The 18831-nt window shown below is 41.3% G+C and overlaps 1 protein-coding gene across 3 annotated transcripts in view; it reads right to left on the reverse strand.

Annotated features, from left to right (window-relative positions):
• The window catches only part of RREB1 (ras responsive element binding protein 1), a 151410-nt gene that overhangs the window by 62609 nt on the left and 69970 nt on the right, over positions 1-18831 (reverse strand). For all 3 annotated transcript variants that reach the window (XM_045005657.1, XM_045005658.1, XM_045005659.1), the window contains 4 exons: positions 16663-16776; positions 14432-14631; positions 9806-9895; positions 8360-8523 (listed from right to left, as the gene is read on the reverse strand). In XM_045005657.1, the coding sequence (XP_044861592.1) occupies positions 8360-8523; positions 9806-9895; positions 14432-14631; positions 16663-16776 (568 nt within the window). The remainder of the gene's footprint in view (positions 1-8359; positions 8524-9805; positions 9896-14431; positions 14632-16662; positions 16777-18831) is intronic.

Here is an 18831-nt window from a genome sequence, read left to right on the forward strand (position 1 = left end):
CCTTCCCCATTACACACACATGCAAACCAGACACCCAAACCTATTGCCAGCAGTGCACAAAAGTGTAAGACAGTCTTAAAGTGAACAAGACCAGATTTACGTAAATTAGAGGGTCTGAGACCACACACTCACTCTGTAGACTTAGAACACCCTTGACTAACTTGTATGTTCAAGAACTGAAGAGGCCTGGATATGCAAATATAATGCGGCTTATTGTATATGCTTCAGTTCTCAAGAACAATTGAGCCAACTAAGGACAGGAGTACAAACCTTAACTCTGAACTTCCTTGTTTTCTGGATTCTAATCAGACTCCAACATGAGTGTGTGTGTTAACTTCACAGCTCTTTAATAATAATTGAAGAGGAGGGGGGATACTTCAACGGCAGTAGGTGGAGTATGACATACCTGTAATCATGACATCTCCCTAAAGCTCTTAAGGTCCGCTAAACTGTTGCATACTTTAGAGGCTTTATTTAAGAGTGTGTGTGTGCTCAGTTTTTATTGATCCTGCACCGGCAAGGTTTATAGTAAAACTATTGAGACTCAGTGGCACTAGCACTTTCTGTTATACTGGCTTTCACACCACTGCCAGTTTTTCCAGTCCTTCACTTGGAGTCTTCATAGGTGCCCAGTTACTCAGAGCACACTTTTAAATTAAAAAGAAAATCAAATGTGTTGTGTCTCAGTTTTCTGCTACAACTAAAACTAAAATCATCTGTTACTCTGGAAGCAATTAGTTCTAACTGTGCAGTGCTCAAGAATTAGGGCATCTGCAAATGCTGAACAAGTCTATCCTCTCTCAAATGCTGATGTCACAGCACCTTGATATTGGCCAACGATCCTACATTCATAGTAAGACTGAGTTCGACATCATGTCAAACACGACTTGTCCAACTAGTCCCACTCCTCCATAAATTAGTTCAGTTTAAGGAATACTGTCCAGTTTTAATTTCATGTAAACCAAAATTTCTCAGGAGTTAAGCAAGAACTCATCCCAGTGCATGAGTGGATCTAAAACTAAATACAAAGGAGAATCTAATGCAATGCTGTATCTATTACAAATGCACAAAAGTCAGGTAATTCATTATGGTCATACAGAAAATATAATTTGAGTATATTGCACATATATAGTCTTTTGTATTCTGCTAATTTTAATGCTTTAATTTGTTTATGCAAAATATCTGTACCATGGATGATGTGAGATAATCACTGATTATATTTATTACATATATATTTTTAAGGCATATAGGCTGAACTTTTCAAAACTACCTAAGAATTTTAAATGTCCAATTCCTATGAATTTTCCCTTAGGCCTGGGTTCTCAACCTTTTTCTTTCTGAGCCCACCACAACATGCTATAAAAACTCCAGGACCCACCTGTGCCACAACAACTGGTTTTCTGCATATAAAAGCCAGGGCAATTGCCTGGGGCCACAGGAGCCTGCACGAAGCTAAATTGCTCAGGCTTCGGCTTCAGCCCCAGGTGGCAGGGCTCTGGGCCCCGGGCTTTAGCCCTATGCAGTGAGACTTCGGCTCTCTGCCCTGGGCCCCAGTGAGTCTAACACTGGCCCTGCTTGGCGGCCCCCCTGAAACCTGCTCGCAGCCCTCTAGGGGGTTCCAGACCACTGGTTGAGAACCGCTCCTTTAGGCAGCTCTGAAGAAGTGTCAAACTGAATGTTGCATTTAGGTCATTTTTGCACTGTACTTCCCCCTTTTTAAAAGGCAGAAAGTTTGTCACTGTGTTTAACTATGTAGAACCTAAAAAAATTCTCTTCTCAACACGCTATCTAAAAATCAAACAAATGCAGGACTGCATGTGTAATCAGATTGTACAAATTTTATCCAGACTCTGCATACTCTGAGGCTGTATGCTATTTAATGCGCTGCACCTACAATGCACATAATACACGTCAGAAGGGAACCAGCACCACAATCAACATTGGAGGAATTCATGGGTGGGTTGCAGAGAAAGGATGCTTTGGCAAGGTCAGAAAGAGGGTCTGTAGAATCAAAAGTTGTGTGCAAATACCTAAAAGTGTATGCACACGCGCACATCTGTACCTGACGCATGTACCTATGTTTTAAAAAAGTAAAGGAAATATGGTTTATGCTCAGGGACAGTAAGTGGGTCTCACTCATTTCTTAACCAATGTTTTGTAAACCTCACAAACTGCACTCTGACTAATGAAGAACTTATACACCCAAATTTTAAATGAAAGCTGCTTTCAAGCTCTCAAAACATTCCAACATACAAAAGTGGGGAGGATGGATTCTGAAAAATGCCTTACTCAGAAGGCAGAACTGTATCATTCCTAACAACAAAAAACAGCAGCAGTTATGACATTGCACACTGGCTTGATCCTTTTCAAGAAGTTTGGGGAAATTGCCACTGAAGAAAAAACAATTTGGATGAAGTGCCTTCTTAACAAAAAAATTAAAAGAAAAAATGCCGTCTTTGACTAAGAGTCTTTGTAACAGTTTGCCACAGCAAAGCTCCTGCAATTCTGCTCTTCTGCTTAAGTTTCAAGATTTGTACATGTATGCACTGTATGGTTGAAATACCTAGGTCATCCCACCATTCTTTTCAAAACATACTACGGAATCTTTAACAGCCAACAGAGACTGTCAAGAAAGCAGACAGTAGGTATCAAACTTACCTTCTGACATTTACATTTTATTAAACCTTCAAGTTTTATGGAAAGTTTGTCTTTAACAGACAGAAAAATACCATTTAAAATAGATGGGTACAGACCATCCTAGTCATAAAACTGGAAGAGGGTCTTTTATCCAGAAGGAACTATTTTGGGGAAGCTCTGGGGATATTTTCAACTGCTACATTAAGTCCTTAACAAGTTTTGCTTCAGCAAAACTTGAGCATAGAATTAAGTCAGGCAAGCAGTTTTAGACACCCCAAGTTCCCTTAATAAAAGATAGCACCAAAAATACACTAGCAGAGCAACTCATTTGTTTTGTTTGTTTTTGAGGGTTGGGGATCTGCAACTTTCAATTTCTTGTCAGAGCCAAGGCCCAGGGAGCTTCCCAAGGTTTTCATCTGCTAATTATTGGATACATCAACAACATACAGATATGGCAAAAGTGACAGCATGGATTAAAATGCTCTCATAACATTTATCTACTCCAACATTTACTTCAGACTCTTCATCAGAAAGGATTTGAGGTCCCTATGCTTTCAGCTCTACAGAAAGCCTTCTTTTTACGTGTGCACACACACACGCGTTACAACATTTACACTGAAAATGTGAAAGCGTATAACTCATGCACTGGGAATGAGAGAAAAAAACCCTGCTCACCATCTTCCTAGCACAAGTATGTGTGGATCTGCATGCTCTAAATAGCAGTGGTCCTGTTAAGACAGCTTGCATTTTCAGGTTTATGTCTCAACCTTAATACAATTTTGAAAAATAGTTCTTTAGTTCTTTTCAAGAACAAGATTAATAACAAACTCCTCCATAGGGCTGTGTGTGTTTTGTAAGACATAAGAAATAAATGGATTCACTCTTTCCAGTGTTCCCCAGAAATAAACACATATTGGAATACGCAGCCTCCAACCTCTCCTCTCTCTCAAGGAATTCCACTCCCTGACAGACCAGGAGGGATCCCCACCACGCCAACAACCCTTCTCCATTAAGTGCAGCAGTTCAGCAGGGTCAGTGCCCCATTCAGAGAAATAAAAGTAAAATAAATTAACTTCCCTTCAGTATCTATGTGCCATTCACTGTTGTTCCTTGATCGAACAGCTCTTCCAGATGAAGGCTCCATGTTGGGCACCTGGCCCAGTGCTTCAGGCTGTACAGTGCACCTTCCAGTAGGGAGCTCCAAAGTAGCAGAACATTTTGAGCAGCCTGGCAGCCACAACAGAGACCTCTCAAAGATGCTCTTACTCAGTCCAGAGGACAGTTACAGTTCCCCATTTAGAATGCTGACCAAAAGTCATCCAGTTCAGAAAATGAAGCCACACTGTTCACCTCAGTTTCAGAAGAAGTGCTGAAACAGTGGTTTTTTTTCTAAACTTCTAGCACCAGTTCGGCTGTACTTGTGGAGAGAGGGCGTAAGGTCAAGGAGGATGACAGAGTCGAAACTTTAAGAAGTCAAAGGCTATGACTCATTCACAAAAGAAATATAAAAGATTTCTTCTGAAGGTTGAGAAGGATAGCCTCTGTACATCCGGCAAGAAATGTAAAAGAAACCAGACTGCATATGAGGGAGGCTAGGACAACTTTGGAGTAAAGATTAGGACAAAAAGCCAGACAACTATGAAAGTCAGATTAATGGGCTAGGTACTAATTAATTTTAGGGGAAAAAAAACCAACAACATTGTATATACACATGCAGCATTCACATTTCTTTCCTTTCAATGGCTTTTTAGGTAAATACAGTATTAGTTGGCAAGACCCCAATGCAGGGCAAGGAGCATTCAAAGTTACCTTTTTCTTCTACAACAGGTCCACAAATTACAGATCTATGAAACATCACTAGCTCCCGGCTCTGGGTGATACCCCAGCATGATCTCTTCTCCTGCCATCATACCTATCACTGGAGTCTGCCAATAAGGGTATAAAAGTCTCATCCCTCTCCACTTGGCACGTTTTTTGTCATCTTTTAAATATTATTTTAGCACAAAATATTAAAAAGAAAACTGGAAAAAACTGTGCAATCCTGGGGATTGGGGACTTGCCTTACCCTCCCCAGACAGAGCACAGGTACAGGTGACGTTGAACTGCAGCTGCAGATTGCCTGTAGGAGCTTCACACCAAGAGGGAGCTAGCAAGCCGTAGTGTTGGAAATCCATATAAAAGAATTTACTTTGGACCAATTTTAACTAGAAGTACCTGGTTTTGACAGATGTACCCAATGTGCAAAATAAACTTTTTGATACTGCGTGCTTTATAGCGCCATACAGTAATTTCTCTTCATATTTATCATCTGTCTGCTTGCACTCTAACGCAGTAGGTTTGATTTTCTGGAGGACTTTTTAAATCTACTATCATAAACCAGAATGTCTTTAAAACATACAGGCTGCAATCCTGCCCTCTCTGAAATCAATAGCAAAACCTCCATTTACTTCAACAGGGGCAGGATTTCGCCCTGCGGGTGGTTTGAGATCATCTTCTGCAATGACAGACTACGTCAGTACAGTGTGAGACTTCTGCAACATTCACTGAACTGTTGCAGTCTGAAATTGTGCAGTGAAATAAGAGCCTTCAAAAGGTTTGTTAATTTTTAAGTTTAGTATCTCAAACCAACACCCAGATATTGGACAATGGAAATACTGTTTATAGGCCCGTCTTAATGCTCTAAATAGCTACTGCACTGCATGCTATTTGGCTTAAATGAAAAACCTCAGAAAAATTCAAAGCATTGATATTGTTTTAATACATTTATTTCCTTTAGATAAGTCATTTCTTAAGTCAACCATAGCCTGCATTCTGGCTGATCTGCCCTTCGGGGGAGGGGGGGTAGGGGGGGGATCAGGTTTGCACCTGACTTGCTCTGTTTAACACATGACCTCACAAAAGAATGACAAGAGATGCACCCACTATGAATCACAGCAGTGAGATAAGCTTGTGGGCTGGGAATCTGAAGTACCATCTCACCCCTAGGGCAATCCCTCCTGCCCAGCAAAAAAAAAAAAAAAAACAAGGCACATTAAGAGAGCAGTGCTGGCAAGCAAGCACTTCTGCTGGCACTGTACCCATTCTATGGTTAGATCAGGTCTGTCAATCAATCACTTTTCATGGGCACTAAAAAAGTAACTACAGCATAAAATGAAAGAGATCATGTATTCCAATCCTGTACATTTATCAGTAACATGTTTCTGTCCCAGAACCTAATTTTCCCTGAATTTTTACTTTTTGGAAATTACTCGAGAGAAATTGTACATAAAACTTTTAAATTAGCATTTTCCCATTCTGGCTGGCCAGGCAAGCTGTATCTTAAGAGACAGAGCATCTATTTGGAAATCAGAGACTTGAGGTCGTTGGTGTGACTAGAACCAACTTCCTGTTCACTGGAGAAAAATGATGAGACATGCTGAACATTAAAGCTAAAAAGATGGCAAACTCTCCACATTTGACCTCAGGTTTGGGAAATGGATTTAAACAAAGCAGAGAATGCTGGATCACTGCAGTTCTCAGCCTCCAATGCTGCCCGTCACAACATCTTAGGCTTTGGCTACACTTTGAAGCGCTAAGTGTAGTCAAAGCGCCAGCGCTGGGAGAGAGCTCTCCCAGCGCTGTCCGTACTCCACCTCCCTGTGGGGAATAACGGACAGCGCTGGGAGCCGCGCTCCCAGCGCTGGGGCTTTGACCACACTGGCGCTTTGCAGCGCCGCAATTTGCAGCGCTGGAGAGGGTGTGTTTTCACACCCTGCTGCAGCGCTGCAAATTTGTAAGTGTAGCCAAGCCCTTAGACCCAAAACAAACAAGCCTGCCTTTGCCACTGCAGGGAGTACCGTGTCAGATACACAATATGTGAGAGACGTGTCAGAAGTCAACATACAGGAAAGTGTTAGTCTAGCAGAAAATGAAACTATCAACCTGAGAGCTCCTACTCTGTCCAGCGTAAGAAAGAAGATGGTTCCTCTATTGGCAGCACATTAGACAGAAGGAGAAAATGTAACCCTGCAAATATGCACAGTTTGAAGTTTATGTGCCATGTGAGTGTGTCTAGTATTACACCAGGGGCCCAATTTTTATTCTGCATTTCAGCAGCCAAATAAATATCTTAGGTGCCTTAATGCCAACTGCATTCAAGTTTGAAAACTTAGTTCTTTTGTGTTTAAATAGGAGACTTTCAGCAATGTGTTTACAACTCCACTATTCCAACCCCCAATAAATCCTTTGGAGCACCGAAACTAGCATCCGGGCAACTCTAAGTACCAGTCGGCTACAACGGCTACCAGTTTCACTCAGCTGAGGCCAGTATCTCTCTCTTCAGACCCGTCCCCTTCCAATCAGAAAATTACACAAATCACACAGATACAGATGCAGTATCTTTTTAAACTGGATACACATCATGCAAAGAGGATAAAACAGCAAGAAAAATGTCAAAGAAACATTGGCCAAGTATTCAATTATACTCTACCGCTGCCTAACTGAAATCACTCCTTTAAAACCCAGCTTTGCAGCATTGCCTTTAAAAAAAAAAAAATTACTTAGGCTATGTCTACGCTACGCACCTTTAGCGACGCAGCTGTGCTGCTACAGCTGTGCCACTAAAAGGTGCGCAGTGTAGCTGCTCTTTGTTGGCTCTCCCGCTGACAAAGTGCTGTTCACACCGGTAAAACTTTTGTCATTAGGGTGTGTGTGTGTGTGTGTGTGTGTGTGTGTGTGTGTGTGTTTTTCACACCTCTGAACGACAAACGTTTTGTCGTTCAGGTTCCAAAGCCTCACACTCAAACCAAAGAAAAACAGACAAGAACATGCTCCTGAACCCCACAGAGAACTAGCAAGATATGCACCTGCTACCACTCTGGTCACTTAACTTATCATATCCCTTTCCCCTTATATCCCCCCCCACCCCTTACCTGTCTTTCGTTGGGTTGCTTTGTAAATTGTAAGTTCTTTGATGCAAGGAATTAATCTTCTTATGAATTTGGAAAGTGCTTAGAGTATTTTAGCTGTTACAGCAATACAAATGAATGAAACAATTGTGTGGGACAAAAATGTGGGTGTGATTAAGTGTTTTGCTTTCTCAGTCAACAACCTGTATCATTATATATAAACTGAACTATAGTAACTTTTAATTTTGACAACCTGTCATAGACCTAGGAAATTCTTTGTAAAGAAGTAAGACGACTGGAGCATGCAAATATGTAAAAAAAGAACAGGCCAAAGAAGAAGCCCCTTACTGACGGTATTTAGATATTTAACTACCCAATCCACCCACAAATCACGCAGATGTCTATATGAAACCTCTTACATCTGCCAAACTGAAGCTGCAAAGTAAGAGGCTGGTTGTCCCTTTAAAATTTGAGCCCGTATGTTATTCCTCGAGAGCCATTTATATGACAATCTAACCTCTGTGGCACCTGAACAAAAAGGAAGTAGCGCTTCCAGATATTATTTGTACCCATAGTTGATTGAGCTAAAAACCCATCCCCAATTCTTACATCATCCTAAAATCTGGCATTCTGGCAGTTCTGGGGGATTATTGCGATACAGAGCATATCATCACACACCTTCTTTGTCTCTCTCTCAGCAATAATGCATTATACATAATCCATACTTCCCTGCCCACGTAAAAGCCTTTTTCTTACTTGACAGTCCTGCCAAGGAAACATAATGCCCCCACATTCCACAATCCTTTCCACGCTCCTGTGTCATGATCAGCACTCACCTGTGCATGTTCCCATTGGTGGTGAAGGATTGTCCACATACTGAACATTTATAAGGCCTTTCACCTGAGTGCACCAGCATGTGGCGATCAAGGGAGCTTGCTGAGCTCAGAGACTTTCCACAGATGCTGCAGGAATGGTCTGTCCCTCCAGTGTCAGTGTTATGCTAAAAGCAAGCAATGATTTTCATTGAATTCCTCCTATGTACTGCCCAGGAAATATCAGAGAACTGTAACAGCTAAAAAAGTAGTTGTGTTTTGGGTTGGGTTTTTTTTTTTTTTTTAAAGAGCTACTTAGCAGGGTACTCAACTTAAAGGTAAACCTTACATGCTTTTCTTTTCATTAACCCCTTCGCTGCCAGAAAACCACACCAGGAATGTCTGGCTGATGTAGGCCTACTGTGTTGTGCAACACATCCAGCACATCCACTGTAGAGTGCAATGCAGGAGGGCAAAAAGGTATCCAGACACAAATGGTTAGGGGCAGAGTGGGGGGGTGGGGACGGTGAGAAGCGTTGTTTAAACTTGAAAGATCATTTTAAAATATTTATGCTTTTTTGTCAGGAAAGTGTCAATTTACATTTGTTTAAAATTAGTAGGTGATAAAATTTAGAGCAATATTCTGCCATTGGATGGACACCAGAGTTTTATGGCTATGTTCATGCCTTTTAGGGTAGAATCTGGCCCTTAGTTATCAACACCACGTAAGGGTCTTTACACAGACTAAAATCAGTGTGATATGTTGATGATGATGCTAATTAAAACTATATGTTTTAGCATAAAAGGGAAAACTGAAATACACATTTATCCAGTGGACACCAGAAAGTGAACCACACCCTCAATGTTCAGAGCAGATCTCTTTTTGTTCCTTATTATGAAAAAAAGACAAAAGCTCCTTTACAAAACTCCCTACATAAAAAAAAGAAAGAGAGAGAGAGAAGCAAGAGGAGGACATTTAGCTCCACAAAAAAGGTGCTGTTTGCAAAGTCACTTCTTTGTCTAGCTTCCCAAAGTTGTTGCACTCTGCATAGGACAGAAGTGCTTTAATACCAGCCTGAGCTCATAGCTCCTGTGTCCATGGTCCTTAATTTGCATGGGTGTTGAAGGTGACTATGGTGAAGCAGACAATAAAAGCAGGACACGTCTTTCTAGTGGAAATGTTGTTCTGAATCCTCAGATTACTTTAAACTTCCTTGAAGAGGAAACATTTCATTGCTTGGGAATAGGCTGGGGTAGAGGGGAAAGAACCCTACAACATTTGTGGATTCCAAAAAAATTTTTTAAATATGAAGGCACAAATATGTATGTGAAAAGTGAGCCACAGTCATAATGAAGGACCTCTGGGTTTGGACAAGGAATGATTTTTGTTACTGAAAAATGGATCTCTCTCTCCAAGTCACTGTGCTCTCTTTAATATAAAAGAACGATTAAGATAAGTAGTCTGCATACCTGACGAATGTGCATAGTTAGCTGGTGCTGTGTAGTGCAAATCTTCTCACACAGAGGACAGGTATAGGAAGACTTCTCTTCTTTTGTTTCCTGTAAGAAAACAAAAAAACAAAAACAAAAAAACAACCCACAAACATAAAAATAGAGAAACCCAAAAGCTAATATCACAACTACTGATTGGGATTGAAATCATATGCAAGAAACATAAAAACATCTCTCAAAGAACAAAACAATAACTTGTATTTCCACAATCATCATCCTGAAAGATCACTAAAGGAAGCTTCAGAAACTTTATAATTTACAAATATGGGTCGCTTCACCCACCACAGAAATGCAGCAGCTGTTTCACAGCTCACAGCAACTCCGCAACAGCAGTTTGGGACAGGAAGTGAAGGCAACCATTGTGACCAGCTGAAACTACCAGAAGGAATTTAGGCAGGCAGAGCACAAGTACCTGAATTGGAAGTTGGCCAGGATGTGAGGGTTAACATCACTAATCTTGCAACAAGGACCAATGAGATCTTTAAACAAATCATAGGGGCCTACATTTTACATCTCATCCGAATGACTGTGCAGGAGCGCAGTGCCTTTAACATAAATAACACTGCTTCACACAGGGAAGCGCTGCACCTACTGAATCACCAACACCACTTTTTAGAGCATCTTGGATTTTTCCTGGAAGTATCCCACTCACATAGGGGCCCTTCTTAAGTTTGCAAGATCTGATGAAATTGTAGCCTTCAAGAGGAAATGATGCAGGCATATATGCGACACAAACAAACACAATATACCTTATTCTCCTTTCACACTGGTGAGAACCAGAGTAACTATGGTCAAGCCAGAATAAGAAGAGTGAGAGTAGAGAATCCAGCCTTATATTATTAAGTATGCCCTTGAGACACTGACTCCACCACCAAGCCAAAGATGCAATGGGACTCCAAGTGGAAAGAAATTAATTTCATTTAGTTGCCCAGGACTGCTGTTAAGAGACGAAAGGCACATCCACCCACAACCCTCCACAGAAGCACAGTGCACTGTTATTACCTGAGCCGTCAACTAAAAAGCAAGAGTCTGAGACTGAAAACTGAACATGGTTCTTCTGCAGAACAGTGTAGCTCTCTACCAACCAGGAAGACCCAATGTTTATTTAAACCCCTGGTATCTCAAGAATGCACAAAAATCATCAGTGTTGCGCCTGGCGAATATCATGTTTATACTGAAAAGGTATCTTCTACTTGAACTTTCTTGCCTGCTATTTTAAGTATTCTTAGTGCAATAATGAAAAAAGATGAATAGCTCGTCCATTAGATATACTGTGTATGTGTTCGTGTCCACCCATTTCCTCTTTCTAAAAAAGCTCACTGGAGATGTCAAATAAAAAAAACTTTCCAGAATGTACGACAGACACATGAACGGAGGTTGCCCACCCCACTGAAAAGTGGATGGCTAAAATCCCTTATGGTTACGTACTACAGAATTTAAAAGTGGATGATGCCAATCAGGTGCTCGGAAAATTATTCTGAAGTCCCATGCAATCGAATAAAGCAGTAACTGCTCTACAGTTTTTTTTGGTTTGTGTTTGTCTGGGGTGATTTTTTATTTAGCAGGGGTGGGGGTGGGGGAGACCATCCTATAGAGGGGAATGTAGTTTATCTTCTAAATTTTATAGAATTGTTCGAAAATAATGGTTATTTTCTATTAATCTCTAATAGGAAATTTCTGTATGGACAAATGGCCACTTTTCTGCATCTTTTCAGCCCAAACAGAGTAAACAATAACACTGATCTCAAATCCCAAACGCATGAGACTTGTGATCTAATTTGCAATGATTAGCCTTTTTTGCCTTCTTGCCTACACAAAGAAAAATCCTCCCACTGTTTATAGATCTACTATACACAACTCTCTACAGCAGACTTCACTATAACATGGACCAACGCCTCATGTACTTCATGTTCACAACACACTAGAAGGCAAAAACATTAGAAGACAAGTGGGAAAAAAAAAAAAGTTTCTCTGAAATCTGTACATCCCCAAAAAAGCTGATCAAATCTGAGCAGTAGAACATATCACATATGGAACATATATATGTAATTAAAATACACATATTCCCCTCCTCAGATGTAACTTTACTCCACAAACTGGTTGTGTGCAATAATGTTCAACTCCAGTTATACTGCAGCTCTGTTAAAGTTGGCTCAGGGCTGGGAGAACAAACACGCAGTGCTGTGAGGAAAATCCCTGCAGCTGTGCTGACAGTTTAGATGGTGTTTAATCCCCAGAGATATCTGTGAAATTATCAGTCTACTTTTTCCTTTTTAGCTAAGGATACAATTCTACATGATACAATTAATTGTTTCGAAGGCTGCTTTCTAGATTGCCTGCTCTTTGAATAAGCAAATTAACAAAAGATAGCGTAATTACTGGTTCACCTTGAAGCAAAGATCAGACACACACTATAGCTCAGCCTCAGCCTATTAGTATTGACTCTGGAGTTTATTATTAACTAAAACCCAAACTTTCTCCAGTGCTCACATAGTACACACTGCATACCATAATACAGGTCAACCAAATCAAGGGTGGCTAACCACGGAATTCTGGTGACTAAGTCAATGCAGACATGACTTCTGTAAAAGCAGCATCACTGAAGAATTAAAAATGCAACACTCAGGGTATGTCTTCACTAGCAACGTTAAAGTACTGCCATGGTAGCGCTTTAACATGGCTGAGTAGTCCCCTAGTCTGGCCACCAGTGCTGGGAGAGAGCTCTCCCAGTGCTGTAAAAAAAACAACAAAAAAACCACCCCCACGAGGGGAATAGCTACCAGCACGGAAAGCGTAGCTCCTAGCACTGGTGCACTGTCTACATTGCCACTTTACAGCGCTAAAACTTGCATCGCTTGGGGAGGGGGTCACATCTCTGTGCAAGAAAGTTGTAGCGCAGTAAAGTGGCAGTATAGACAAGGCCTGAATATCTGAGTTGCTGCAGTTGTGCTGGTGAAAGAGCACTTCCTGAACTGAAAGATAAAATTAGCAGCTCATTTGTTAACTACACTTGCTTAAATAAAGCAATCTGGCACTGCTCTTCTGCACCCAACTGCTGGCAAATCTCTTTAGGAGTTTCACATTAGGTAGATTTGTTTTCTTGTTTTTCGCCCTTCTTCTCTCTTAAAAGTGGCCTGAAGCCTCTTTGTGACATCTTTTCTTCAGGAGAAAATAAATGAAAAGTTATAATAGATGAGGATTAATGTGCATGTGTGTTTATGAGACTCTAGGCAGACCAGAGCCAAGATAAAGGCAGCATCATAAAAAGAACCATAGACTTGGGATAAGGATTCAGGAGAGACTGTTTCACTATAACCCCATGGAATATAGCAATGAGACACAAAAAACCAAATCAATTCTGTTACCCTTTTACTATACCTAGGGCGTGGTATGGGGGCAATTCTGACCAGAATTTAGACTCATATTTGCAATGCACTGAAACAATTCACCACTTTTAATGTGCTCTGCTGTAAGTAGAAATTTGCAGCATCCGTGGTTGCTAGAGTCAGGCTACAAAACAGACTGATACAAACTTAATATTGCTCTGAAATCCTGTCAATTCCATTTTTTCCAATGAGACATGTATTTACCTCATTGGTGGTAACCTATCTCCACCTAAAAACAAATCAGCTAATTTATTTATTTATTTTTACACTGTAAGAATCCCTCTTAATCCTGTCACATTTACTCCCTGAGCGTCCCTTGATCCGATGCCCACTGAAATATCAGGTGGAATAAAGGTCAGCAACGCTAACAAACTCTCCTGAAGCCAAATCACTTGGTGTCCTAACAGCAGACAGCTGTTTAGCAGCCTTGCCACTGACACGAGTCTGAACAGCACACTCCCACTTAATGCAACTTTGGACTGTGAACGAACGTTAGCAGGCAAATCTTTCATGCCAGCTGCCAGACAATATACTCCTATGTTCGCATTTATCTTTATGTCACCCTGACACATTGTTCTTTTCAATTAATGTATTTCAGTTTAGAGGAAATAAAATATAAGCCAAATCAGAAGCCATTTATCTGAAAGACTAGTTTGCAGGCTATTAATAAATTGCTACAGAAACATCACATAAGTAACAGGGTTTTGACTGATATAATTCTCTTCTTTGTGGTGGTATTGATACAGTGCCGTCAACTGGTAAATATGATAAACTTGATCACCCCCTACTCATTTGCATTGCATTATGCAGTAAGTCTATGTACTTGTTAAAAAAAAAAGAGAAAAAGCAGCAAAGACTGTACCTTAAGGAACAATGTGTACTGGTAGAGGGACAGACTAAGGCCCTGACTGAGCAAAGCACGTAAGCCAGGGTAATTCAGTGGGAATACTCACATGCTTAGAGTTAAGCATGTGTTTAAGTGCTTTGCTAGATCAGTGTGCAAATGACAAAGCGGTCTTTTCCAGCTCAGATTTATATGCTTATTCTGTGAAAAAAAGTCACAAACCACGCATGGACTTGTGATGCATTTCAGCTAATGCCACCATGTACTATTTGAAAAGCAAAAATGACAATGAAAATTAACTTTTTTCCTCCACTGTGAAACTCTCTCACCCATTGCATGCTTGGAGTTATATACCTGGTTCCTCCTGCCAATCCGATTTGGTGCAGGAGACTTCGATGGGGACTTGATGTTTTGAGAGTTCCCGCCATTTTCAGCGATCTTCCCCACACTCATTACTGCTGACATCATGGCATCAATGGAGGACAAGTCTGTACCTTCCAAACTGTTTGGTAAAGTTGGTGTCTTGTAATTGGTTAAGCTTTTGAGCTGCTTCTCTGGAATTGTAAACAAAAAAAGTTGCTGAGATTATCAGTTGGAGAGCTAATGGTGTGTTCAGCAGTATGCAGCTGATGGGAGAGACATGGTCCATGCCTCAAAGAATTCACAACCTGTGTGATCTGAAAAAGTACAAAACAGTAGTTCATAACAGTTTGGGGTCCTTTATTAACAGGAAAGCTACTAAAGTTCTAGAAAACATAAGCGAAGTTGCGACTTTTTCTTTGAATGCTCTGTTCATGTGAACTTGACCTTCAAACCCCCAATACAGTACAGTAGAATCTCAGAGTTACAAATACCTCAGGAATGGAGGTTGTTCAGCACTCTGAACAAAACATTATGGCTGTTCTTTCAGAAGTTTACAACTGAAAATTGAATAAATACAGCTTTGAAACTTTACTATGCAGAAGAAAAATGCTGCTTTTAACCATCTTGGTTTAAACGAAGCAAGCACAGAAACAGGTTCCTTCCCTTGTCAAATCTTTTTTTTTTTTAGCCCCCCTCCCCCTTTTTTTTAGTAGTTTATGTTTAACACAGTTCTGTACTGTGTTTGCTTTTGGTTTGTTGCTGCTGCCTGAGTGTGCACTTCCGGTTCCAAATGAGGACGACCGGTTAGTTCATAACTCTAGTGCAGGGGTAGGCAACCTATGGCACGCGTGCTGAAGGCGGCACGGGAGCTGATTTTCAGTGGCACTCACACTGCCCGGGTCCTGGCCACCGGTCCAGGGGCTCTGCATTTTAATTTAAATTTTAAATGAAGCTTCTTAAACATTTTTAAAACCTTATTTACATACAACAATAGTTTAGTTATATATTATAGAGTTATAGAAAGAGACCTTCTTGTTGTCAGTAGCCACCGGTGTGGTGCGCTGCTCTTGTTCGATGATGATAACAGTCGGCTGCATGCGTATCTTACTACACTTCTAAAAATGTTAAAATGTATTACTGGCACGTGAAACATTAAATCAGAGTGAATAAATGAAGACTCGGCACATCACTTCTGAAAGGTTGCTGACCCCTGCTCTAGTGCTTTTAACTCTGAGGTTCTACTGTAGAGTCAGTAATTCTGTGTTTAAATCAGATGTAGCTTAATTCTCTTGTCATAATACAGCACCTTGTTGGTGTCCTGTGTCCACAGTGAAAGACTGGAGCACTGTTCATGAGTAGCTGCACTTGCAAACACATTGCCATGGGGGTGAGTCGGTGTTTTGGGCAATGTTACATTAAGGTGTAAGAAGTGCAATGTAGAATATACACAGAATATTTATTCTACATCACATGTACATGTAGGAAGGATGTTCTTGTTTCAGATACTGTACTTAAATAGTTGGGGCACTAGGTGTGTGGTGTTCCACTTTATGGACATATTACGTAAACATTAATATACTAGTAAGTCTTTCATATTCTGCTTTAGAAACATAAAAAGAGCATGCTTTAAAACCCCAGCAGATTCATCATTTAAGATGAACAGCACGGAACCCAAGACTTAAAATCTGAATATATACAGGAAAAGCCACTATAAGAGATGACGTGGGGGGGGATGTATAACAAGGGACATGTCCACTTGATCCTCTGTATAACATGTTTTGGGAAAAGAGAAGTATGGACATTATAAACAGGTGTTTTATGAGGAAAAGTAATGCTGTGCCAAGTTACTGGGAGCCAAAAAAGAGTCTTCATTTGTAAGTCTTGCAATGGGGAGAGAGTAAGTGTTTGTGCTTCTGCTCAATATTGTATTTGTATGTATGTGTACATACAAATGTACACACACACCCCTCTACCCCAATATACTGCGACCCGATATAACCCGAATTCAGATATAATGCGGTAAAGCAGCGCTCCAGTGGATCAAAGCAAGTTCGATATAACGTGGTTTCACCTATAACACGGTAAGATTTTTTGGCTCCCGAGGACAGCGTTGTATCGGGGTAGAGGTGTATATATAATGAATAGGGATGGAGAAAACTCTTTAAAAAATCTTGCTGATCCTTTAATTTAATGAAGAACATAATTCTAGTTAAATAAGTTACCTTCATTTTCCTCCCTTGACTGCTGAACAATGAGGTTTTCTTCTTGCTTGCTGCTCTCCCCACTTAGTGTATTCGGCTTAGCAGAGTCTAGACCCTCTATAGCACCCTCTAGTACTGTACGAAGCAAGGGGGAGGTAAAAAGGAGTACATTAACTATGAGGTAGTTTTAACAGAGAAAGACTTCATCCCCCTAATTTATATCCCAGATTCAACTTGCAAAAAAAGGAGACAGAGAGAGTACATCACTGACACTACTGACATCTGGCTGAGAAATTCAAGTGTATTCTGCAGCTAGAGAATTTCAGTAATTCAAGTTCATACATTCCGCACTTTCCTTTTTAGAAAAATTACAGTTTATTCTAACAGATGAATTCATGATGACCCTTTGCTTAATGCTAACAGTGGAAAGGATGACTGAAATTGCTGGGACCATTCAGCACATTTCTCATATCCACTGTCCCTGTTCATCAGTAATTACTGAAAATATACATAAGCTGGTGGAATTGCTGGTGGAATTTTTTCCCCTCCTCCCTCTCTCTCTCTCTCTTTTTTTTTTTTTTGGAAGCCTCACATGCACTTATCAAGCTATTGTCAGCAACTCTAACTCTGTGAGAAGGACACCTCTCTGGTTCAAATATGCCAGAATAGTTTTTTGAAGACCTTTTTTGAGCGGCAGACATTCCAGGAACACAACAAAACATAAACAAACAAAAAGTGATATCCTGTGGGAAGATTTTTTTTCAGCAAGTAATATTGCAAAATGCAATTACAGTTTTAAACTGAGAGTTGCACCATGGTAACATTAAAGAAAAATAGTTCTGTTACTTCACTATTGAAACAAAGATCAGCAGCCTTTGGAAGCTTTACCATCTCAGAATTCAAAATGGTGTCTGTCAGCAGGCCTTTAACGGCATTATGTGCTTTTATTTCCCTATATACAGAGGCTACAAGGCTCAAATAGCAGCAAAAACTGTGGGTTTTTTTGTAAAAGGAATGAGCACATCTTACTGTAATTATCCTGTTTGAAGCATCACTGAGCTTACACAATATGTTTGCACGTATGTAGCACTTCTCAGTGGATCCCAAACCGCTTTGCAAACATTAATGAATTAATAAAACGTCATAGTGATGTCCACTTTACAGGTAGAGACAGGGCCGTCCTTAGGATTTATGGGGCCCTACGCAGTATTATTAAACCGGTGCCCCTATGCCAGCGTAACTGGTACCCCAATGCCAGTGCATTTGGCTCTGTGAATACTGGTGCTCCTATACTGCCCCTATGCTGGTGCAACTGGTGCCCCTACAGTGGCGCATTCAGCTCTGTGAATACGGCCCCTGCCTTCTGCCTAGTAAGGAGACTGCAACGCTTGCTGGAGCCGACTGCTCTGACTTGCTGTCCCAGTCATAAGCGTGGACTCCATGGGTGGGTGCTCTGGGGCTGGAGCACTCACAGGGAAAATGTAGTGGGTGTGGAGCACCCACCCACACTACACTCCCGCCTCTGCTCCCTCACCCCGTGCCTCTCGTTCGCCAGTGGCCCCGCGCTTACCAACTCCTCCCCGTACCTCCCAGCGCTTCCGGAGCACCGCAAACAGCTGATTTGCAGCATTCAAGCTCTGGGAGGCAGAGGGAGTAGGTGGAGAAGAGGCAGGGTGGGGGTGGAGCAGGGGCAGGAAGAGGCAGGGCGGTGGGGGTTTGGGGAAGGGGGTGGAGTGGGGTCGGGACCTGGAGCAGAGGGGGGTGTCAAGCACCCACTGGCAAGATGAGAAGTCAGTGCCTATGGTCCCAGTGGTGCCCGAAATTTTTGGGTGCCCTACACAGCCGTGTATGCTGCGTATGCCTAAGGACGGCCCTGGGTAGAGAAACAAAGGCATAGGGAGACAGAGGGCCTAATTCTTCCATGTTTGCTCAGGCTGAATAGCTCCTTATGCCATGCCTACCTTCACCTCAGTGGGAGGAAGGATGGCAGAATCACGTTCTGAGGGATTACTCACTTCCTTAACTGTTACCCACGTGCTTAAATACCTGTTGTAAATCAGGACCTGAGTGACTTTGACACATCGGGTCAGTAACAGATTTGGGATTAAAACCTAGGTGTTCTAATTCTAGTCCCGTGATCTACACACTAGACAATGCAGCCTGCTCCCTAAATTGGGCTTTTATAAACTG

The sequence above is a fragment of the Mauremys mutica genome, chromosome 2 (genome assembly GCF_020497125.1).
Source record: "Mauremys mutica isolate MM-2020 ecotype Southern chromosome 2, ASM2049712v1, whole genome shotgun sequence".
NCBI lineage: Eukaryota > Metazoa > Chordata > Testudines > Geoemydidae > Mauremys > Mauremys mutica.